Source organism: Ailuropoda melanoleuca, chromosome 16, assembly GCF_002007445.2.
Source record: "Ailuropoda melanoleuca isolate Jingjing chromosome 16, ASM200744v2, whole genome shotgun sequence".
Classification (NCBI taxonomy): Eukaryota; Metazoa; Chordata; class Mammalia; order Carnivora; family Ursidae; genus Ailuropoda; species Ailuropoda melanoleuca.
This window is the reverse complement of record NC_048233.1, coordinates 86,998,170-87,022,730: the sequence shown is the minus strand read 5'-3', so window position 1 is coordinate 87,022,730 and position 24,561 is coordinate 86,998,170. Positions and strand designations below refer to the sequence as shown.

The 24,561-nt window shown below is 54.3% G+C and overlaps 1 protein-coding gene and 1 long non-coding RNA gene across 2 annotated transcripts; both read right to left on the bottom strand.

Annotated features, from left to right (window-relative positions):
• Positions 1-10,519: 10,519 nt before the first annotated feature.
• On the bottom strand, positions 10,520-18,427 carry LOC117796760. The gene is made up of 4 exons (XR_004621416.1): positions 18,325-18,427; positions 17,567-17,666; positions 17,061-17,328; positions 10,520-10,814 (listed from the first exon to the last, which is right to left on the bottom strand). It is a non-coding gene; the product is annotated as an uncharacterized LOC117796760 (long non-coding RNA).
• SMIM38 (small integral membrane protein 38) lies at positions 12,309-16,946 on the bottom strand. The gene has a single exon (XM_034646069.1). It carries the CDS (start codon positions 16,509-16,511, stop codon positions 16,356-16,358), a length of 156 nt encoding a protein of 51 aa, XP_034501960.1. The 5' UTR covers positions 16,512-16,946; the 3' UTR covers positions 12,309-16,355.
• Positions 18,428-24,561: the final 6,134 nt, after the last annotated feature.

The following is a 24,561-nucleotide window of genomic DNA, read 5'->3' as shown; positions in this document are numbered from 1 at the left end:
TTTGTTAGGGCAGTGGGATGTGGGTGATTTTCCTCCTANTTACAACAGCTGGCATACCCTGATTAGTGAGGGAGCCCCGCATGGGTAGCGAAACCCAGGAAAATCTAAGCCATTATTGTCCAGAGCACAGTCCCTCATGCACAGCAGGCAAGTAGTTGGGAAACATTTGCCGTACAGATCAATGGACAAACAAGACTGCTCGTGGACTGTGGTTTCAAAGTCACGTCTGCACGGGCTTCCGGCCTGAGGGGAACGCGCACACGTACGGTTGTTTGTTAGGGCAGTGGGGATGTGGGTGATTTTCCTCCTGTTATTCCCAGGATAAGGTTATTTTGCAATAAACATGTAGGGAATGTGGAGTGGGCCTCTCCCACGTCATATGTGGCATGCGTAAAAACATCTAGGCGCACGGCTCTCCAGACAGATGTTTCTTTGCAAGCAAGAGCTCATTTCTCCCAGAGCAGGCAGGATCCGGCAATAGGGCATCCCCTTCCAGTGACCCGGCTCTGCAAACCCAGCCTCCCCGCTCCCCACCTCTTCAGCCTTCCTTGCTTCCCGTGGAAAGTACCCCCCCACACACACCACAAACATCAACAGCCTTCAAGGCTGAGTTCAGATGTCACCCAGCCAGAATTCCCCACACTCCTGTATCCCTCCAGGGTGTCAGCTCTCTGCTGTGGCATCTTCCCTCTCTGCCTCACGGTGCCCTGAAGACACATGCCTGGGGGCTCGGGGCTCGGCTCACCACACAGACTGCCCAGGCCCATGACCCAGATGTCCACTTGCTGGCTGCGATGGTAACAGCCCCTGCCCACAGAAGGTTTGTGAGGAGTCAAGTTAAGGATGCATGAAATGTTCTTAGAAGGGTGGCTGGCCCGTCTGGGTCGTTCACTAAGCCTTGGCTCTGATGTAAGTGCTGTGCCTGCATCCGGCTCTCGCGATGCCTCATTAACCCCCAAGGGCCGTGCGCACCCGCCTCACCAGCAAGTGGCCTAGAGCCTGGCACTTGACGCGCCGCACGTAGGACTGACCTGAGAACTTGGCCAGCAGCCAGGGAGCCGCGGCGAGACCGTGTCTGCTGATGGGAGCCGCCTGGCTAGCTGGACAGGAGGCAGGCTGCCCTGCGACCTTGGGACTGTCCCTGCCATCAGTCCAGCCTCGCCCAGAGCCCAGCCAGAAGCTCCGCCCCGAAACTCCGTCCCGGCTGCAGGAACTGGGGACACGGAGCCAGAGAAGACTCAGGAGAAGGGTCCGTCACCCAGAAATGGGGGTGTAGAGCTTAGGGATCACCGGGCACTGTTCTCGTGTGGACACGGCAGACAAACCCCCTGCCCTCCTGGGCTTGCATTCTAGAGAATCGATATATAAAAAGCAGAACAGGGGCGCCTGGGTGGCACANGGCTGCAGGAACTGGGGACACGGAGCCAGAGAAGACTCAGGAGAAGGGTCCGTCACCCAGAAATGGGGGTGTAGAGCTTAGGGATCACCGGGCACTGTTCTCATGTGGACACGGCAGACAAACCCCCTGTCCTCCTGGGCTTGCATTCTAGAGAATCGATATATAAAAAGCAGAACAAACAATACAATAAACAGACGCAACATCGGCTCGGACTAAATTCCAAGATGAAAGACAAGTGCAGGTAAGCAGGGGACAGGTGCTGAGCCAGACCCGGTGGGTGGGGGTGCGGGGACACAGTTTTGGGGGTGAGGGAAGGTTCTTCTGAGCAGGCAACGACGTGTCCCCCCCTTCGCCCTCAGGCTTCGGGCTGTCCTGGCCCACGGGAGGTCCCGGATGGAAGAGTGGAGGGTGGGGGAAACTGAAATAGCCCCCCCTTCTCTAACCCTTCCTTGCTCCCACCTCCTGCCGGGCGTGCCCCAGCACAGTTTGGTCTCTGCTGGACAGCCTGTGCTCCCTCAATCTGGCAGCACGGCCTCCTGCCCGCGTCCCTCCGGCCCGTGTCCCTCCAGCCCCGGCGGGCTCCCCGCTCACTGCTGGGGACGACAGCGAGGGTATCCAGCTGCAAAGAGGCTGCAAGTCCCCACAGCGTAAGTGCTCTGAGGTGAAGCAAGTTTCCACTTCTCCTTAGCTGTTTCTTCTCTTCCCTCCTTCCCAAATTCGGGTGGGTATTTTCCCCATCCTCCTCCTGCGTTGCTTCCTTTGCTCTTGAGTGAGAAGCTGCTTGGCCGATCAGTGGAGCTAAAGTTCCCCCACCGGCTTTTGCCCGAGGCCACGGCCCTGAGGTCACTCTTCCTGACGGGTCTTCATGCATCTGGCCCCTTCCTTTTCTTCTTTTCCAAGCCCGACCCCCCCACCTCAGTGAAAAGATAAATAAGCCAACGGAGCATATCGCACGGCTGTGTGGTCAACACCANAGTGCTCTGAGGTGAAGCAAGTTTCCACTTCTCCTTAGCTGTTTCTTCTCTTCCCTCCTTCCCAAATTCGGGCGGGTATTTTCCCCATCCTCCTCCTGCGTTTCTTCCTTTGCTCTTGAGTGAGAAGCTGCTTGGCCGATCAGTGGAGCTAAAGTTCCCCCACCGGCTTTTGCCCAAGGCCATGGCCCTAAGGTCACTCTTCCTGACGGGTCTTCATGCATCTGGCCCCTTCCTTTTCTTCTTTTCCAAACCCGACCCCCCCACCTCAGTGAAAAGATAAATAAGCCAACGGAGCATATCGCACGGCTGTGTGGTCAACGCCGGGGCCAGAGAATCTCAGACCCCCCGAAATGCACTCTGGCCCTGGAGACAGGGCTGTGGCAGAAAGGGCAATGGGCTCATCTCTTCCATGAGAGCCATGGCTAGCCCCCTGCCCCCACCAAGTGCCTTCTGGAGTTGTGTTTGGGGGACCTACCCAGTCAGGGCGTGACCACCTTTGCTGTGAAGATGGGGGACGACACCAGCCATCACTGCGATGGTTAATTTTGTGTTGACTTGGCTGAGCCACAGGGTGCCCAAATACCTGGTCGAACATTTTTGTGGATGTTCCTATGAGGGTGTTTTTAGGTGGGGTTGGCATCGGACCTGGTAGACTGAGAAAAGCAGATTGCTCTCCCTCTGTGGTGGGCCTCGTCCCATGAGTTGAAGGCCTGAAAAGAACAAAAAGAGAATTCTCCAGCAGACTGCCCTTGTACTTCTCTGCAACTTGAGCTCCTCCTGGTTGTAGGACAGACCGCTCTCCAGCTTGAACTAGAAAGTCAGCTCTCTTGGGTCTCCGGCCTGCCAGCCCACCCCAGAAATTTTGGACTTGCCAACGTCCATAATTGTGTGAGCCAATTCCTGATAATAAATAGCTTCCTATATAAACACACATCATATCGATTCTGTTTTTCTGAAGAACACCAGCTGATAGAATAACTATANAGCCCACCCCAGAAATTTTGGACTTGCCAACGTCCATAATTGTGTGAGCCAATTCCTGATAATAAATAGCTTTCTATATAAACACACATCATATTGATTCTGTTTTTCTTTTTTTTTTTTGTTTAAAGATTTATTTATTTATGTATTTATTTGACAGAGATAGAGACAACCAGCTAGAGGGGGAACACAAGCAGGGGGAGTAGGAGAGGAAGAAGCAGGCTCATAGCAGAGGAGCCTGATGTGGGGCTCGATCCCATAACGCCGGGATCACGCCCTGAGCCGAAGGCAGACGCCCAACCGCTGTGCCACCCAGGCGCCCCTCGATTCTGTTTTTCTGAAGAACACCAGCTGATATAATAACTATCTCCCAATAATTTTTTTTTACTTTTTAAATTTTTTATTTAAATTCAATTTAGTTAACATATAGTATATTACTAGTTTCAGAGGCAGAGGTCAGTGATTCATCAGTTGCTTGTAACACCCCCTGCTCCTCCCATCACGCGCCCTCCTTAATGTCCATCCCCCAGTTACCCATCCCCCACCCCCTTCCCCTCCAGNCTAACCAAAGAGGCAAAGGATGTGTACTCTGAAAACTCTAGAACGCTTACGAAAGAAACTGAGGAAGACACAAGAAATGGAAACACATTCCCTGCTCGTGGGTTGGGAGAACAAACTTCGTTAATGTATCTCCTGATAATTTTGAGGTAAAGCCCCTCGTGACCAATTTATTTTACAAATAAGGGCTAAGGACACATTTATTGTCCCTACAGAGCAGTGTGTTTCCTCCAAGAGCCATATAAACTCAAACCTTTCCCTTCCCTGCTCGCCTTGGCCGCCAGGAATTTGCAGCCCAGCCATCACCACCTTGGAGGACATCGTGGGCAGCATACGCATGTCCTACCCCAACCTTGTCCCCAGATTCACCTTCCTTGTTTAATGCCTGCTTTCCCTCCATCCTGACTTCCTATTTTTAGGCATCTGTTACTCGTCTAGAGCATGCTTTTTCTGCAAAGTGCTAGGAGCTGATGATGGACAGCCAGGCCAGGCTATTTCTGGAGGGTTCTCCTCCCCTCCTCACTGGCCCCTGGCCCGTCCACGGGGAAGGAGTGCGCTGACACAAACCTAAGCAGGGGCCGCTGAGACCACAATCAGACTGTGTCCACACTGCCGTGGTGAGCACTTGCCAGGTACTTTGGGAGGCCTGAAGACAGCCAGGAAGGACAGCTTCTGCGGGCATCCGGAGGAACCTGNCCAGTTTGTTTCCTATAGTTAAGAGTTTCTTATGGTTTGCCTCCCTCTCTGTTTTTATCTTATTTTATTTTTCCCTTCCCTTCCCCATGTTCATATGTTTTGTTTTTAAATTCCACAGATGAGTGAAATCATATGGTATTTGTCTTTCTCTGACCGACTTATTTAACTTAGCATTATACCCTCTAGCTCTACTCATGTCATTGCAAACACAAACAACTATAAGAGATTATCATGAGCAATTATATGCAAACAAATTAGGCAATCTGGAAGAAATGGATAAATTCCTAAAAACATATAAACTACCAAAACCGAACCAGGAAGAAATAGAAAACCTGAACAGACTCATAACCAGCAAAGAAATTGAATCAGTAATCAAACTTCTCCCAAGAAACAAGAGTCCAGGGCTGGGTGGCTTCCCGGGGCAATTCTACCGAACATTTAAAGAAGAATTCACATGTATTCTTCTGAAACTGTCCCCAAAAATAGCAATGGGAGGAAAACTTCCAAACTCATTCTATGAGGCCAGCATTACCTTGACCCCAAGCAGACAAAGACCCCACTAAAAAGGAGAACTACAGACCAATATCCCTGATGAACATGGAAGCACAAATTGTCAACAAGATATCAGCTAGGAAGATCCAACAGTACAGTGAAAGAATTATTCAGGGGGCGCCCGCGTGGCTCAGTTGGTTAAGTGTCTGCCTTCAGCTCAGGTCAAGATGTCCGGGTCCTGGGATCGAGCCCCACATTGGGCTCCCTGCTCAGCAGCGAGCCTGCATCTCCGTCTGCCCCTCCTCCTGCTCCTGTGCTCGCTTGCTTTCTCTCTTCTCTGTCTCCCCCACCTGAAATATATAAATAAAATCTTTAAAAAAATAAAATAAAATCTAGTTTTGTCTGGGGAAAAAAAGGATTATTTATTCCTGGGCTGCAGGCGTGATTCAACATCCACAAATCAACCAACGTGATACATACACCACATTAACGAAAGAAAGGAGAAGCAACATATGAGCCTCTCAATAGAGGCAGGAAAAGCATTTGACAAAATGCAGCACCCTTTCTTGATAAAACTCTCCACAACGGAGGGATAGAGGGAACATACCTCAATATCATAAAGGACCCAGAGCAAATATCACCCTCAACAGGGAAAACCTGAGAGCTGTTCCCCGAAGGTCAGGAACACGACAAGGACGCCCACTCTCACCACTGCTGTTCCACATGGTACTAGAAGTCCTGGCCTCAGCAATCAGACAACAAAAAGAAATGAAAGGCATCCAAATCGGCAAAGAAAAAGTCAAACTTCCACTCATTGCAGACGACATTGATACTCTATGTGGAAAACCCAGAAGGCTCCACCCCAAAATTGCCAGAACTCAGACAGGAATTCAGCAAAGCCACAGGATATAAAATCAATGCACAGAAATCAGTTGCATTTCTATACACTAATAACGAGGCAGAAGAAAGAGAAATCAAGGACTCGATCCCATTTACAAGTGCATCAAAAACCCTAAGATACCTAGGAATAAACCTAACCAAAGAGGCAAAGGATGTGTACTCTGAAAACTCTAGAACGCTTACGAAAGAAACTGAGGAAGACACAAGAAATGGAAACACATTCCCTGCTCGTGGGTTGGGAGAACAAACTTCGTTAATGTATCTCCTGATAATTTTGAGGTAAAGCCCCTCGTGACCAATTTATTTTACAAATAAGGGCTAAGGACACATTTATTGTCCCTACAGAGCAGTGCGTTTCCTCCAAGAGCCATATAAACTCAAACCTTTCCCTTCCCTGCTCGCCTTGGCCGCCAGGAATTTGCAGCCCAGCCATCACCACCTTGGAGGACACCGTGGGCAGCATACGCATGTCCTACCCCAACCTTGTCCCCAGATTCACCTTCCTTGTTTAATGCCTGCTTTCCCTCCATCCTGACTTCCTATTTTTAGGCATCTGTTACTCGTCTAGAGCATGCTTTTTCTGCAAAGTGCTAGGAGCTGATGATGGACAGCCAGGCCAGGCTATTTCTGGAGGGTTCTCCTCCCCTCCTCACTGGCCCCTGGCCCGTCCATGGGGAAGGAGTGTGCTGACACAAACCTAAGCAGGGGCCGCTGAGACCACAATCAGACTGTGTCCACACTGCCGTGGTGAGCACTTGCCAGGTACTTTGGGAGGCCTGAAGACAGCCAGGAAGGACAGCTTCTGCGGGCATCCGGAGGAACCTGCCATTGGCTGTGGTAGGACTGTCTGCCCAACTGTCCATCGACAGGACCAACCGAGCATCGGGAGACCTCTCGCTCAGGCCCAAGACTTCAGGGCATCAAGGAAACGTCTCGAGTGCCCCAGCGCACACCAGTTCCAGGACTGGACAGGCCGGCCCACCTCGGCTTGAGCACTCCTGCGAGCAGAAGGCTTTTACCAAGAGCAGATTCCAGAACATTCCACCAGCCACGCAGATTCTCCACACATACATCAAACAGTAGCCATTCCTGCACGTATTTCTGCCAAGCCCACCCCCACCCACCCTGCTATCACTCGTGACAAGAGAAGTGGATGGCAGAAGGTGGCCATTTCTCTCTGATTCTCCTGCTGCTTTATGTCCCCCTGAGGACACGACAAGGACAGCTGAAGGCCAGAGAGGATTTTTTTTCCTGACAGGCAACAAATGCTTCTTAGGAGGCCACAGTGTTAGGCCACAGTCTGGCCTCAGAAGGCTTATGGGGGTGGGGCGGGGGGCAAGCATTTAGAGAAAGGGGCTGGCCTTGAGACCTCACAGAGGGGGTGGTGTGTCCTTGGCACTGCTGTGCTGTGCACAGGGCAGTCGGGGGCTATCTCACTAATGAGAAGCTTGAACAGAACGGGTCTGCTGAAAGGGTATATCAGATAGGCTATGGACAGAGCTGCGTAACAAAGAGACCCCAGTACAACAGCACACACGCGATGGAAGTTCATCTCTCTCTTTCATAGCAGCCTGGAGTTTGAGGGTGGTCCATGGCGGGCCAGGGACTCCATGCCATGGGGCTGCCCGAGGAGCTGGGTTCCTCCTGCATGTTGCTCCCCCATGACCAAGGACATCAGCCTCCTCTCCTTTGTCCCCCTTTGCTTGTGATCTAGGCCGACAGGGAGAAGGAGAGAGGGCAGGAAAAAGCTTCCCTTCCCAGGATGTGGCCGACAGCGGCATGCACCCCTTCCTCCCGCATCCCTGGACCACAAGTCAGTCCCATGGCCCACCTGCCACAGGAGAGCTGAGGACATGCCCTCTAGCTGGGTGGCCCTGCCCTCCCCTAAGCCTCAGAGGCTTCTGACACTAAGAGGACCAAGGAGCCAAAGACTTGACCCTGTGGGAAACTTAGGAGTCTCTCCTGCCAGGCTTACCCATACTTCTGGGGGATGGCAGGTGGCCCCACTGCCCTCGCTCTTCATGCTGCCCTGGGGTGGCTCCAGCCAGCCCCCACCTCCTGAATTCACAAGGAGAAAAGCAGGTGCCAGTCATTGCATCCATGCATGGCCCCCAGGTCCAGGGACTCACAGCCAAGTTCCCAAGACCTTCTGCCTGACGTATTCGGGACTGCAGCAGCCCTGGACTGTGTTCCACACTGCAGCACCTGTCACTCCTTGCTCCCTGTGGGCACCCCAGTCTCTGAGCAGTTTCACTGGGGCCCCCTCCTGACTTTGGATTGGCCAGAGAAGAATCACCTGCACTGCCCAGCTACCCACTAAGTCACAACGCTCGGGCACCAGCCCCATTTCCCAGTCCCATTCGGGCTGCAGACGGGTGACGGCGGTGACAGTTCTGCTCATTCCGTCGGACAGGACCGGGACAGCCACACCTCTCATGAATGCAGGGTTCTCATCACCTCTCATCCTCAGCTTTATGGCTTCAGCCAAATTCTTGGGGAGACCAGAAAAGTCCCACCCGACACACGAATGCGTGTGCCCACAGAGAAGCTTCTGGGCCCTCCCGCAACCTGGCACAGACGGGATCTTTGTGCACGAGTTCTGCGCTATGGGCTTCATGGGAGACATCCCTGTCCCCATCTCACAGACAGGAATCTGGTCCCTGGTGAGGTTAAAGCATGGTGCCCAGGTCACGTGGGTAGAAGGAGCGGATGTGGCGTTCCAACCCAGAGGACCGCTGGCTCCCCCTCTTCTCCCCTCCCCGTTTCCCTCCTCCCCCTCCCCTCCCCCTTCATGTTCCCCCCTCCTCTTCCATTGATGACAAGCACCCAATTCTCCCACATTTGCTCATATTTTGCATGCACTTTCCTGGTGACTGTCACAGGCTCTCCCCTGAAGCCTGGGGCCATGGGAGTGGCCCAAGTCCTGTCCCTGCTGTCTCCCAGAGCCCCGACCCTTTCCCTCACATCACTTCTACAGTCCAGGCCCCCTTACCTCTGCCCAGGCCTCTGAGCAGGCTCCTCACCCCAGAATCCCTCACTCCATTAGTCCATCGCCCTCATTGCTCTTGGAGACACTGCCAAGCACAGATCCAGGACTGTCCCTCCCTTGAAAGCTCCCTCCTGCCAGGATGATAAAGTCCAAACTCCTAAGTGAGTGTCAAAGCCCTAACAACTTAGACCCAACTTGTCATCGTACATCCTCACCCCCTCCTCTATACACCCGGCAACCAGACTAGTGAATCTTAGACTTTGGAGAGCCAGAGAATTACCTGGTGGCTTGTTGGTCCTGTTCCTGCACCCCACTCAGAGACTCAAAGGCAGCGGGTCTGGGGCCCAGGAATCTGCCTGTGTAACCAGGGGTCTGAGAAGTCCTCCTGAGGATCCTCAACGTGCCAAGAGCATTCCGGCCTCAGGGCCCTTGCTAATGCTGTTTCTCCTACCTGGGACACCATTCCTCCCCTATCTGCCCATCAGAGCCCCCCAAGTCCTACCTCTGGCGACACCTCCTCCAGGAAGCCTTCTGCAGATCCTGAGAGAGAGTTAATGCCCCTTCCCCTATGTGATCTCTAGGCTCTGCCCCTCTCTTATAGCCCATAGGACCCCCTGCCTGATGTGGGTGCTATTTACACACAGTTCATTTTCCCCGCTGAACCAGGAGCTGCTGGCGGCAGGGACCATCTCCAGCTCTCTTGCCCCGTGCTAAGCCTGTCCAGGTGCTCATACCAGGGGTGGGTGGGAATGGGGAATGGGGAAGATAGCCCTGATGACCCATGCAGCAGAGGCTCCTGGCCCTCCTTGCAGCACCAAACTGCTGGGGGTCCCTCAGCAGACACATCTGGCTTAAAAAGGAAATACGCTCTTTCATGACTTAAGTCTTTTTATTTTTAGAACGGGTGACTCATCTCCACCACAGGGGCTCCGCAGGCTGCTCTCGGGGGAGCTCGCCAAGGCTGAGTGCCTGTTCCCCGGCCAAGCGGGGTTTGGGGAGAGGGGCAGTGGGCACCCTGAGGCCGATGTCCAGCTGAGAGGTGAGGCAGTCGCTCCCCACCCATCTGCCCCTCCAAACCTAGTCTCAGGAGGCCCGGGACGCCAGAAGGGGCGGCTGGGCAGAGGGTGGAGTGTGTCACGTCCCCTCTGGGGAATGAAGTCAGGACCAGTGAACTGTTTCTAAAGGTCTCCGTTCCCCATCCTGTCCCCACGCAGACTGGCCATGGAGGCAGCCCAGGTGTCCCTGCACCAGCCTGGCTGTGTCCTCCTCAGTGACCCTCGTCTGGGGGAAAGAGCGGGTGCCAAGTCCCTGGGGAAGGAAGAATGAGCCAGTTCCCACGCTGCATGGCCTCGTGGTGGGGGGAGCATTTCTAGTGATGAGATTAGTGCACAGAAAGTGGGGCCACCTCCTCCTCCCGCCTCCCGCCTCCTCCCGCCTCCCCCGCACTCCAGGCATCCCTCCCCTACTACTCACCCCTGCCTCTAAACACACACAGACCCTCCCGGAGCCCCTCCAGACCCTCACCTCGGAGTTCAAACTTGCTGTGCTTTTTCACTATGTATGACCCAGTTGTTTCTTTACTTCTTTCTTTTAAAAAAAAAAAATGTATGTGCATCATAGAAAAAATAGAAACTCCACAAGAAATGACGTGCAGCAACAGGATAGGACAGAACACGGGATGGGAGAAGGTATATGCGTCTCGAAAGTATGCAGAACAGCTCCAGATGAGACACGAGTAGCTGGCGCCGCAGGCTGCACTCGCGGGCGGGGGTCAGGTCGCCGGGGGTGAGGCGGGAAACGGGCCGGCTCTGCCAGGAATCCCAGCCTGTGGTTTTCAGGGAGGCAGGGAGCAGGAAAGGAAGGTGCAGGGGTCAGGAACATCCCCAAGGCCACCCTCGCTCCCGGCCCCGACTGCAAGTTCAAGAGTGCCCAAGCCCCCGAGGTTCACTACTCCTCCGAAGGACTCCAGACTCAGCGTGGCTTCTTACAGAAAGAGGACGCAGATCACAATCGTCAAGGGCACAGGTGCGCGGGGGCGGAGTCCGGAGAGAGCCCGTGCACGAAGCTTCTGGTTGTCCTCTCCTCGTGAGGTCATGGGCGGTGTCGGTTCCCCCCACAAGGATGTGTGACACGCACAGCCTATCACCAACCAGGAAGCTCCCCCCAAAACGAGCTTTCGTGTGCAGGTTTTGTCGGGCCGGACCCCCTAGACAAGGTTGACCACCCTCTATCCAGCCTTCGGTCTCCAGCCCCTCTGGAGATCGGGTGGAAACAAAGCCCCCATAACAAATCCTATTGTTAGACTGTCCCAAGTGGCCCAAGGTCTCAGGTAAACAAGGACGCTTTGATCAGACAGAATGTTCCAGGAGCCTAAGACCCTCTGCCAGGGCAAAGACCAGAACTCTCTTTGGATAGTTTAATTCATTACTCCCCAGAACTTCCTACGAAGAGGATGACTAACCATCCCCGTGCGCCCAAGATGCTCCTGATTTGAGCACTGCAGATGTGTCACAGGGAACCCCAACCCCAAGCTCACCCCTCAGTCCCATGACAATTAGCCACCCTACATGGGAGCACCCACCACCCTCCCAAAAACGGTAGTGCCTTTGCTCTGTGCGGTCTTGGCTAAGCTGCAGGGACATCTGCCAGAGCGCGTGGCCCCGAAGGCCGCTCTGGAAGAGCCTTTGGTGTCAATGCTTGGAAGGTCCGAGTGGGGTGCCAGGCTCCTCCTGCGGGTCACGGGGGCATCAGAGTGGGAAGTGAGACAGACGTGGTCGGATCTGTCCTCGAGGGTCAGGTGTGACCCGCTCTGCCCCTGCCACTTTTTTCCCCCACTAGCCCCCTCACTCCCAGGGTCATCCATCTGCGGGAAATCTGCAGCATTCCAAGTGCACCCCAAAACCTACAGAAGGGAACAACTCGACCTTCCAAGCATTAGACATACGTCTCACGAAGTTTGCTCCCAGGCGCTCTGCTCTTCACGTTGATCTTATAAATGGGGTCTTTTGTGCCGAGCATCCCTGTGTAGACCGCCTGCCGTGTGCGGCTTCTCTAGGGTGACCTGGGGCCGCCCACTTCCCTGAATCGTTAACCATTTGCATTCATCCTGAGGGGATGCTCTTCCGTTTTTCCAAAGATGCCATCCATCTCTCAGTGACTAATGTCAGGGTGTCCTTCTCCTCCCCAGTGTCCCTATCTCTCTGCACTTGCTTTCTCTTTCCCAGTCGTTCAGGCTACGCCCCACCCCAGAACCCCACTCAGCAGCTGTGAGCACCCTCCTCTCCACTCCGGGGTCTGATGGTGACGTTGCTGGAGCTTCCCTACCTGTCATGATGCTATCTTCCCTGTTAAGAGAGAACTACCTTTTCAGGTTAAAAACATATCAACGTGGTATCTATTTCTTCCGTTTTACGATGCGTTTTATTGAGATCGGATGTGAATTTTATCCAAACACCTTTGGAAATGAACCTAAGGAAATTATGAAATTATTTTTCTCTTTGGAGCTATTACTATGGGAAACAATACGGACTGGCTTTCTAGTATTCAGCCGTCCTTGCATTTCTGGGATCCACCCTGCTTGCTTGTGATGTTTTATCCCTCCGATGCAATGCTTAATTCAGTGAGTCCAAATTTTTGCGTCAATATTTCTAAGTGACGTCGCCATGCATTTCTTCTCTCCACGCTCTCTGGTGGATTTGGGTATCAATGAGATGCTCACTCCATAAAAAGAATTGGGAGTTTTCCTTCTTATATGAGCTCGAGCAGTGTAAATAGTGTTGAGTACTTGGTGTGGTAGGGGGTCCTCCTTCGAAGCGTTTCTGGGCCTTCTTGTCTTAAAGCAGGTGTTGTGTGCGGTCTCGGCGTCCCAATAACCAGGCTTGTGGTTAGACTGGCCCCCGTGGTTCTTGTTGTGACTGAAAGATGCTCTTCAGCAGCAACCATCCGGAAACTTCGAAAATGTTAGTATTTTATTTAACCGAAATGTGTCCAAAATATTATCATTTCGATGCATGATCAATATAAAACCATTATTAGTGAGATTATACAATATTTTTCTGTACCAAGCCTTCAAAATCTGGTGTGTATCATACACTGACACTATATCTTAATCTGCACCTGCCACGTTTGTTGTCCTTAATAACCATCTGCCTAGTGCAGAGCTAATATCTATTTCCAGGTCTCTCTGCCCACTTCTGAGCTCCCAGCCTGCAAGCCTCGGGAGGGCAGGCACCGTTTTATACATTGTATCCATGCTGCCTCTCACATTGTGAGCGCTGCGCTCTGTGATGCCCACCAAGTTGAGGACTACATCTCGCCCTCCATTTATCCATCGGTTAGCCATCACTACCGTCCACTTACCCATCAGCTGTTCACTGTCTACCATCCATGTGCTACGGGTCTGTGCCTGTTGTTACCCACTGTGGACAAACGAGCATCTCCCTGCATCTCTCAGAGGGAATATGTCTGTTTCAGCCTCAGACTTTCTTACTGGAACAAATTCTTAGGAGCCCCAAGAAGCCAGCCTAATTCCACGTTGGAGCTGCAAAAGACAGCTGAGCTCAGCTGTTATCCCTGAAGAGCAGGCAAGGGCAAAGCTGGCACGTAAGGGGCCCACAAAAGTCACCCAAATACCCAAAACAGTGTCCCAAATAAAGACAAAGAATGCCAAGGACCAATGACAGAGATCACTAGTTGCCTACCTCATATCCATTTAGCCTTCCTTTATAACAGGAACCTGACCCTCTCTAGGGTGGCCGTGAGCCCCACTAACAAGCTCCCATTTCTCAGCCTCCTCTGCATCTAAGGAGGCCAGGCGACATGCTTCTAGTTCAGGACATGTACAACCAAGGGCTTCACCTATCAGGGGACTGCCTCTCCCTCCTCTAGCACCCTTTTTTCTGTTCCTGCCTGGAACTCACTCAGAATGTCTGGAGTAGCAGCAGCCTTCTTGTGACCATGAAGACCAAAGCTACATGGGAAGGACGGCAGAACAGAAATATGGGTCTAAGTCCTTGATAATATCATGGAGCTGCCATACCACGGGAATGACAAAGGCCAGACTTGTGACATGAAGAAAGAAAGATGAAGGGCAGGGGGGAAGCTTCCTGTTTAAGTCTCTGTTTACTTGTCTGTCACTTGCAGCTGGATCAGTTGCTGCCTGATACCAGGCCAGGGCACATCCTCTCACTCACTCAGACACCATGGCTTGAGGGCTCGTTCTGAGCCAGGCATGCGTCGTGAGGCTGTAGATGGATGGCTGGTGCGTGGGTGCAGAGGCCTGCACGCATCAGAATTTTGTCAGTTGTGAATAAAGAAACCAATGTAAACTGGCTAAAGAGGAAAAAAAAATATATATATATATATTGACTAGTGTAAGCGGAAAGGGGCTCAAATAACACTGGCAGAATCTGGTCTTCTTCTGGGGTCCTGTGTAGGCAGCAGCTTGCTGCTTCTGTCCTCTCTGCCAGACACCCCCAATGGAAGGGGTTGCAGTGAGAGCCCCAGAATTCTGGCCCACTGGACCAAATGGTGAAGCTCAAGCTTGTGTGGGGGTGCCATCCATGCACCCACGTGCACTTGCAGGTGGCAGGCAGCTTACAGGCAGGCCAGCCACTGGAAACACATCAGCGTGTTGTGTGAACTGACTTTTCCTCCATCAGAGTCGGGGTGGGCACTGCCATGCCCAAGAGGGAGGGGTCTCCCACGACATGGAGCTTTCAGTTTTAAAACTGGGGCAGCCCGAGGCAAACCAGGATGGCTGGCCACCCTCCTTGGTATGTGATTGTGGCAACTACTGTGATTCTTCTTAAAGAGGTCAGTAAAATCACACATGATCATTTTAAAGAGAACTGAACATTTTCCTTAAGAACAATGAGAGCACCTCCTCCCCTAATCCTGTAATCAGGTTCTTGACACGGAGAGGATGCAGGTTCTGCTGGGCCACTGGCCAACACAACCGCCCCAAAGGACAGCCGCCCCCAGCCCTGGGATGAATCCATGCATGGTAACCCCACCCTGTGCAGACTTCCCAGACTGTCACCCGTAAGAAAAGAACCTCACCTGTAAACCGTCCTCCAAGACACCCCACCATCAACAGTCTCTCCTGTTGGTCAGTCCCGCCCCCAGAAGGTCACTGCTTGGGCTGACTGGCTCCCCAGTCCATGCGGTTGTCTCGAGCACGGTAGGCCCTTCAGGAGCAAGACAAGATCTTCACGGTGTCAGCGAGCTCATCAGGTCCCACCGCATCCCTGGCTCAGGCCCGTGATCCCTCTGCCAGGATGCCGCAAGGCTAGGAGGGCGGCTCCTGGCCCGGGCTTCCTGAGTCTGCTCGTCCAGCTCAGTGACACAGGCTCCTCACCTCTGCTCTGACAGAAGTCCCCAGTCCTTGTGGGAAGGCACAGTGCAATCAGGCCCCAGCCTCCCAGGGACATCTAGTCCCTGCCCATGCTTCTTGGTCTGGGGACTTGGCCATCGTGTTTGCTAAAATCTGCAGGGCGATTAGAACCTGCCAGCAGGCTGAGAAGCAGCCCGCTACACCTGCTGCTTTTTCAGCAGGGCGTGACGGGGCGGCGGGCGGCAGGGAGGCCAGGTTCACGGCTCGCGTCAGGGTTCCCACCTGTCAGCCTCTGGAGGCGCAGCTCGGCCACACACTTGAAAGCACAAAGGAAAGGAGGGCCCTGGGTTCCTGGCTTCTCTTCTCCATTGTCCTCCACATGTCCAGCGGTGTGCAGAATACGGGGGACTTGCCATCCCACCCCCTTATTCCACCCTCCTCATACCCTTCTGAGGGAGGCAGGGGTTATTGTGCCCATTTTAAAGATGGAGAAAGAGAGTTTACCCACAGTCAACCAGAGCTGGGCTCGGGCTCAGGTGTCACGAGTCTGACCTGAGACCCTCCAGGGTCCGCTTCAGGGAAAACCAAGGCAGTGGCAGCTTCTGGTGGCAGGGCTGGCTTGTGATGTGACCACATCTGTCCTTCCCTCCCACCCCCAAGCCTCCGGCTCATCCCCACTTCATCCTGCAAACATATTTATAAAGAATTGGAGGCAGAGAGAGTCTTAAAGCAAGACCCGCCCTCACAGTCACTCACTCCAACAGCAGACCCCAGAACCTGGGGACAGACAGGCAGTGGTGGCCCCTCTGTCCTGACGTGGGACATGGGCCATCGCCAGGACAGCCCTGATCAGTCTGGGTGGGACACGGTCCATCTCTGCCTTATGGGTGGGATACAGGAGTGGTTTGCCGGCCCTACCCCACCTTCCCACACGCCCTCAGCCTCAGGACAAGGCTCCTCTGGGACAGCGTCCTCCTGGAGGGGAAGACCTGCCCATGCGGGCCACTCAGAGTCCGCAGGCCGTCAGGGGCCCTAGTCCTCCTTGGGTTTGCGGGGCTGCCGCCGGGCCAGTTTATAATCAATGTAGGTGCCCAGGCAGGACCACAGAAGGAAGCGTGCCAGCAGGATGATGACCAGCAGGACCATGAGCGGGTCGGAGCCCAGGCTTCCCCCGAACCAGGAGGCCATGCCGAGGCCGCGCGTCGGGCGCAGGGCCCAGCCTTGGAGGGCAGGCCCCCACTCTGCAGAGGGTCCGCTGGGCGGCGGGGGCCCGGGCGGCGCACCAAGTCCAGCCTGCTCCCCCGGGGGCGACCGGCCGGCCTCGGTCCAGTCCCAGGCCTCCCTGGCCGGTGAGAGGCCGGATGGCGAGGCTAGTGGTCTCCCCGGTCGAGAGGCCCGGGCGCCATTCACGCCGTGCGCCGCCCGGGGCCCGACAATGGTCGCATTGTGGAGCGGCCGGGGCGGGAGGCCGCGAGCGCCCCCCTCTCCGCCGGCGCCCCGCTCGCCAGCGCTGACGTCACCTCCCCGCGGCTCCAGCGGCAGCTGCGGGGCGAGGCCGGCCACCTTCCCCGGCGCTTTCAGCCGCCCACGCCCGCGCTTCCGGCGCGCACACAATCGGGCCCTTTCTCTGCCCAATTAGCTATCACTCGGCGGCGGCGGAGCAGGGCTGGGGCGGGCGGGAAGGAGGGGGCGCGCGGGGAGAGGGAGGCCCGCGCCCGGGGAGACCTGTGCGCTCACCAGCAGGCCCGGCCCCGCGGGGTCCCCGCTCGCCCTCGCGGTGACCCTCGGCCTCCGGCGGCTCCCACCCTAGGCTCGCAGGCGACGCGGGGCTGGCCGCCACCTCTCGGCGCACAGACCCCTCACGGGAAAGCGACACAGATGGCGGTGATCGAATCCGAAGGACCTCGCGTGCGGATCCAGGGAGCAGCGTGGGCGCAGACTGGGGGTCGCTGACTGCCCCCCTGCCTCCGGAGAGGACGTCCTCAGAAATGTCCCCACACCGTTTCTGAAAGGACAGCATCCGCCAGCCCTTCTCAGCCTGCCACACGCACGCTCACACACGCACAGACACACACCTCCCCCTCTGGCCTTTCCCAGCCAAGCTTTCCTCGGAGAACAGACAGTCTGGTCACCTCCTCCAACTCCTACCCTATGGCCTCATAACACAGAGGGGCCCCAGGGACGGACAGGGAGGAGCCAAGGTCTCCGAAAGCCTGGCCCTGGGGATCCAAGCACGTCCCCACCTGGGAAACGGTCCAGCCGCAGGTACCTCATGAGAAAGAAGGCTCAGGGACCTCCAGGACCGCAGGCCACCTGAAGCCGGTTCCTGAATTTCTTCTTCACCTACAAAAGGAGAATGTGCTCCTGCTCAGCCTTTCCAGAAGGTTCTATCTAAGGACTAAATGCAAAGGCTTTGACAAAGAATACAACCTAAGATGGGCAGAGGGGTGGGGGGAGCACTGGCTTGTGGTTTTCATAATGATAATCCCAGCAAACGTGCCAGGCACTCACCGTGGGCCAGACCCGCAATGAGCCGCACTGGCATCCCTCCCTCAGCACTCACCCCTGCAAGCTCAGATATCACCCCGCCTGAAAGTGCACCATGCCCTTCTTTGCTCTCTGGGTGGCAAATGCCTTTTTCTGCCTCTGTCCACGGAGAGAGCCACCAGCCAGTGGATCTGGCCAGGTGACAGAGCACATTGGCTGACCGTGACTCCTACAGGTGACCTTAAGCTCTGGGCTTATATGCCTTGCGCAGGGGTTTGAAGATCACTTCAAACTTACATGAGAACTTAGGGGGAGCCCGACGTGGAAGCAGTAATCACTTAGAGCATTCTCAAAGATGCAGCTCCTTGATAAGGGTTTCCAGAGTGTTGCAGGAAAATCCTCAGCAGAGGCAGGACTTACCTTCCCAGACACACCCATCTGTATCTGGAGCGAGGTCCCAGGGGAAAGCAGCCATGAACTTGGGGAGGGAAAAGAGGCTGGTTCCTTCACTTACCTGTGTGGTCAGCCTCTCCAGGTGGCCGTCCTGGGCCAGCTGGAGGGGCGAGCACACGCCAGGCAGAGTCCCGTCCTCTGCCTCCCGCTCCACAGCTCCCGACCTGGCAGATGGGGACAAGGTGGCCTTGGGTAAATCTCTCTGTTTGCCAAGCGCACCATGGGACACGCAAAGTCAACAGCGCCCTGGTCACGTGTCATTCACGCACCCAGACACCTTAGGATCACAGAGGCCTCCCCATTCCTGCACAGAGGTCCCTGGGCCCCGGAGTCAGTGAGGCCGAGGTCAGCACGCCCTTCAGGAGAGGAAGCAAATGCCCCCATCCCCTGGACAATGTCACGGCTGTTCCCAGGGCCAACTTCTCCTGAGAAGGGTTTACCTGTCACACAGGTGCAGTGGACCTTAGATGGGTAAGGTGGCCGACACCCACAAGGAGAAAATAATTCTGTGATGAGACAGCGGAGCAGACAGTGGCACCAGACACTCCTTGTTCTAATCCTTTCATAATTCCCGCCGATGATGGGCTTGGGGCATTGTTGGGGCTGCACCCTGACCCCTGGGACCCTTTACCCATCTCTGTGTCCCCGACCGCTGGCTTCAATGTCCATTTGCTCCAGACCCAAATCTCCCCCAGGGGACACGCTTGGCTGTGGAGGTCTCCCAGCACCGAGACCCGGAACAGTTGGGGGCTTTCATGCCCAGGACCGACTGGGGGAGGGGGGGTGAACACTCAGCTCCCCTGCAGGTCAGGACAAACTCAAAGGCCGAAAGTAGGCCCCAGAATGCTGCTCAGGATAACCGTGAACTTGGGACTGTGCCCACGGTCACACCTTTTCTCAGCGTCTCCCTTTCCCTCTGCCCGAACTCATGTTTCTCCCAGTACACCACCTCTTAAGCACCTGCCCCGAATGCAACCTGTGACAAAGGGGACAAGTGTCCCCATCAAAGGCAGTCTGACTTTTCCACGACACACAGAGCTAAGCCGGGGAAGGCTCCAGCCCGGGGTCACCGAGGACAGATTGAGGGCCCAGGTTAAATCAGGAGTGCAAAGAGCCAAAGGGTCTTTTGCCATGTGTTGAAATGGCCATGTGTTGAAAAAACCTGAGGCGAGTCCTCCCTCATGTTCCCTAAGAGAATGCCAGGTGAGCCCTTTCTCAGGTGAGGTCCAAGGAGGACGGCTGGGGATGGAGGCACAGCCCAGTGCCCACCCTGGACCAGCTGTCGCTGCAGTGACAGCACTAGGACCAGCCCCGAGAGCCCCATTTGAGTTGCCGGGTCTCCTGGGGTGCTCTGGGCCTCAGTTTCCTCCTCCGTAAAAGGAAGCAATAGCTCCTTCCCCATGCCTGCAAGCAAGGCTGGGGATAAGCCCACCTTGCAGGGGAGACAAATCACTGCTCAAAGGCCACAAGGAGCCGGTGGGCTTCATGTCAGGGACTCCGGGGCAGGGGTCGGTGAGACACTGTGTCCTCTCACCCAGGGTCCATGGGGGTATCAGCCTGGTTTGGGTTGGTTGGTTGGTTTTGTTTTTCACTTTCATTGTGGCACTGACGTCTCTGAAATCTTTGCGGTGTCTAGCCTGTGAGCTCTCGCCAGATCCGCAGGGGCTTAGCACCATTCCGGGCACCTAGAAGGCACTCGGTAGGAAGGTGCCTGCATTGGGGTCAAGAGCCCGAGGGAAAGGAAGCATGTGTTTCCTTTAGACCGGACTCGGCCCAAATTATAAAACCACCAGCCACAACTGCACAAAGAGTGACATGCTCAGAGATGTTGGAGGCTTATTGAAAATCATTATTTTTCTCTTTTTCTATAAGCAGACGTGCTTGCTATGACAAAAAATAAACGAGCAAACATCACAGAAATATGTGAGTTAAGGGAGAATGGAGGTCAACTCCTATTTCTGCCAAGAAAGGCACAAGTTGCTGGAGAAACGAGGAGCGGTGTAGATGGGGGGTTAGCACCCTCGGAAGCTTTGTGGCTGAATTACCTCCTCCCCTGAGAATACTGCAGCTCAAAACGCAGCCTGCTCGCGGGGAGGGGGCTATACTGAAGTCAACAGAACGTGCATTTCAACCCGGGTTTCCACTAAAATGCTACGCACAGACGGGCGAAAATTAATTTTCTTTCTTCCTGCCCCACAAAAGCAGATTAAAATCCCCAACAGTGGGATGAGTGGGGAAAAGTGGAGAGCTTCCTCCCTGAGGGGGACCCCTGGGCGGGCTGGCTTCTCCCCCTGACAAGGGATGGCCCCAGCCGTCTGAAACATTCTGCCGCGAGCATAAAGCCGGACCCAGGAGAATGCACTTGAGAAAAATTACACCGCTGGCCTTCCAACAGTTGAAAGCTGGTATGTAACTTCGCTCGAGGTGATCAAACAGCTACTCAAGGACGCTGTCAGGAACAGAATGAAATTCCAAATAAATTAGCCATGTCCGAGAAGCCAATACAACACCGGATTAAGGCACACAAAGAAAACACAATTTATTCAGCCTACCTTGTCAGAATTCTTAATAACCTTGCTCCCTCTTTCTCACCTCGGGCTGAGCCCTCGGACGCAAAGGGACAAAGCGAACCCCACTCAAAACGGGGGGCGCACATACGTGTGTGCACGGCGGGGGCCAACGGTGGAGGTGAGCGCTACGTGTTCATAAAATTGTGCTTGGACGCCCGTTTCAGCGGAGACCATACGTGTCGTGCGGGGGAGGCGAGCCCCGCCAAGCCCGGGAAGCATATGCAGCTCGCTCACGTCTGGATGAGAGAGTTCATACATTAGAATACGGGACGTGGGGGCCAAAGGGAGGAATATTAACCATTTCTGCTTAACTCTTTGGGGTGTGGGAGGGAGAGGCGTCCTGCCGGCCTCTCCAGGGACGCCCGTTGTGGCGGGGGCATCTTGACTCCGACATCATTTCATGGTTTAAGGCAACAAGTAGGTGAAAGGTAACCAGAGCCCCTTGCAAAGACTCACTGGCCTCTGATACGATTCATTAATATCTTCAGCAGTACTAAAAACAATACCTTTTTTTTTTTTTTTTTATCAATGAACCCAGACAGCTTTCACACGCTGACTAAAGCTCTTTGAAAGAGTTAACGGGCAGAAGTTTTGCGGCTTTGGAAGAGGCACCTTTGAAGGCTCTGTGGGGATGTATCTGCTTTGCCTAAAGACCTCAGAGAGCCAGGGGCCCTTTCTTCTTCACAAGGAGGCGGGGGTGGGGGGGAGACAGAGGGAGGGGGTTTGCTTTGCAACACTGAGGCGTTTGCAAAAGATAAAACCGGCAGGAATTTTGAGGGGAACTGGAAGGAAGTGATCCTCTGTTAGTCTTGAGACGGCATGTCAAGATGCCTGAGAAATACACAAAATAAAGATTTTTCCCAGAAATGGAAAAAAAAAAAAAGAGGAGATGACCTAATGGTACTACTTTTTTTTTTTTCTGGGAAGATAAAAGAAATGTAGTGAGCAGAGGGGGGGTAGATCTCAGCAGTTTCCCAGGCATGACTGGGCCTCGATTCTGTTTCTCTTATTAATTTCTAAGTTAAAAAGAAAGGCAGTGGGATCAGGGAGACACTGGTGAGACGCTCGGAACAGGCCGGAGAGCGACAGGCCTGAGGACACTGTAAGCTCTCAAAGTTGGATTGAGCCTCAAGAAGGGACCCCATTGCCACCAAAATGTGTGTCACTCAAGAACTGCCTGCCCCCAGAAATGCCAAACCCCCACAACCACCCCAAGGGGCTTGTGTCCACATGCCTCCTGGAGTCCCCAGTGTCACCAGTGGGTGACGGCGTTCAGCGATTAGGGGCAGGATAGCCCCAGCTAGCCCAGGCCGGCCCCCAGGCTAGGGATCGCTCATGGAAATGCGCAGGCACTGTCAGCAAGCACAGGGCTCCGTCTTCCTCCGCCCCCTGCTTCTCCCAGCTCTGCGTGGGTCTGCCCCAGGACGGTAGGACTCAGGGCCGCAGCAGCCAGGAGGAGAGGACAGAAAAGGGCAATGGAGGAAAGGAGTAGAGCATTCTTCAGCGCTGATATAAGACATCAATGCACAGATCCAGACATCCCAAACAGCCCAATGTCAGACAAGTGAATTAAAACGCACCTGGATTTTGCTTCAATCGGGCGTGTTAGGATGACAGAGACACCTGCCTTGAAAGAAGGACGTATTAGTTCCAGTTGCCTCACTGGCCCACACGGACAGGCCCCAGGGCAGGTCAGGAGCCACAGGAACCAGAGCAAGAGTCCTCGCCACCACAGTGACCAGAGGTCGTTTGTTGGGGTGTCTCCAATGCCGTAGAAAGAAAAAAAAAACAGATGCTGGGGTTTGTGGAGGTTGTAATGTGATGGTCACATGCCCACAAAAGCACAGAGACGGGACCAACGTGAGCCCCTTCGGCCATCAGTGCAGCTCATGGTCTCAAGAATCCAAATCATCAATTACGGAGAATCAGGAACGGTTATGGCCGGAGAGAGTATCTTGGAAACAGCCAAGAGACAAGGCAGCGCTCAAGTCCAGGTGACAGAGGGACCCTCTCCCGGCCTCTCAATGGCAACGGGGACACGTGTTACAGGGATTGGAGTACAACAGCCACCTGAAACTGTATATCCAGCCACAAATGTGTAAGGACACACACTAGGGTTTTGGGAATTTATCTATGAGCGCGTCTGCTTGGTTAAAGGGAACACATATGTTTAACTTTACAAGAAAAATACTGATTTAATTCCCAAAGTGGTGGTTCCAAGTGACCGTTCAGACACCAGCCAGCAGGAGCTCCCGTTCTTCCCTCCTTGGCAATGCCGGCTTTCTGATGTTTGCCCGTCTGGCCGATGAGACAGTATCTTGTACTTTTGTTCTTACTCTCTGTGTTGGGTTTCCTCTCCTAGGAGGTTATAGTTGAGACTTTGGCCAGTGCGCTGTTTCTTACCGATTTTTAGGCATTCTTCATTGAATTAACCATGCATCTTATTACCCGTGTTCTGGGCCTCGCTGACCTTGGGGACCTGCCCCTGCCTGGGTTAGCGCATTCCTAGAGACGGCAAACGGCTCGCCCAGGAGCACGCCTCTCAAATACAAACCAGCCTTGCAAGCCTAAACCCCAACCACCTCCGTTATCGGGGCTCCCACACTCTGAGCGACGGTCCCCTGGCCTCTTCACCCCAGGGCAGGTGCCACGCAACCAGGGACAGCCTCGGTGCCCCCAGAGCCTGCTGAAATTATTCAAACTAGCCGATCCTCAGCCTGCTTGCCCTGCCTCACCTGTGCCTTTCCACAGAAACTGCAGTAAAGATCCTTGCCCACGTGATCCCCCCGAGTTCCCTCTCCCTCCCAACTGGCACTGCTGCTCCCTGCTCGGCCCCCACTGCCTGGTGGGCTCCCGCCTCCTGATCCGTCGACCTTGCCATACCTTAATAATAATAAAAACCTGTATGAAAACATCCATCCCCTTCATACTGATTCTTTGTCAATTCTACACATTACAACATCTCCTCAGTCTGCAGACGATCTTTTCCTGCCTTCTGTGGTGTTTCGATAAATATAAGTTCTAAACGCAAAAGCGATCAAATGTATCGATGATACCAAAGACCCGACCAAGGACAGAAAGGCAAGAGAAATTAAGCACACAAAAGATCGAAAGAGAAGACACCACGCTGTCCTCATTCCCCCATGACAGAGGAGAGAAGATCACGTGACAAATCACAGACCACTCGTTAAGCTTCTCCCGCCAGATGCCACGCCCATGGCTGCTCACGCATCATTGGTCAAAGCAAGTCATGTGTTTGTGATTAACACAAATGCAATGGCATGGTCCCTCCCACAGGTGGGTTATACATGGACGCGTCTGTCCTAGCAAAGTGGAGTGAGACTCTCCCGCCGGCTTTGAAGAAGGAAGCCTCCATGTTGTCAGAGGACGGTCCTCACGGCTAGAACCCGAGGGTGGCCTCCAGGAGCCAAGAGCTCGAGTGAACTTGGAAGTGGATTCCTCCCCCAGACCCTACCCCTGGTCTCTTGTGAGAGCCTGAGCAGAGAACGGAGCACGCCCCCCCCCGCCCCTAATGAACTGTGAGCTCCTCTGTGGGTATCGCTTTAAGCTGCTGTGTTAGTGGTGGCTTGTTACGCAGCGTAGGTAACGGATACAGATCTTGGTGGAGAGCTGCCGTCCTACCGCATGCCTGAAGTATCGAGAACCCAAAATACTTGGTGGAGAACACAGACGACCGCCACGGACCCCTACCTCACGCCTCACACGAA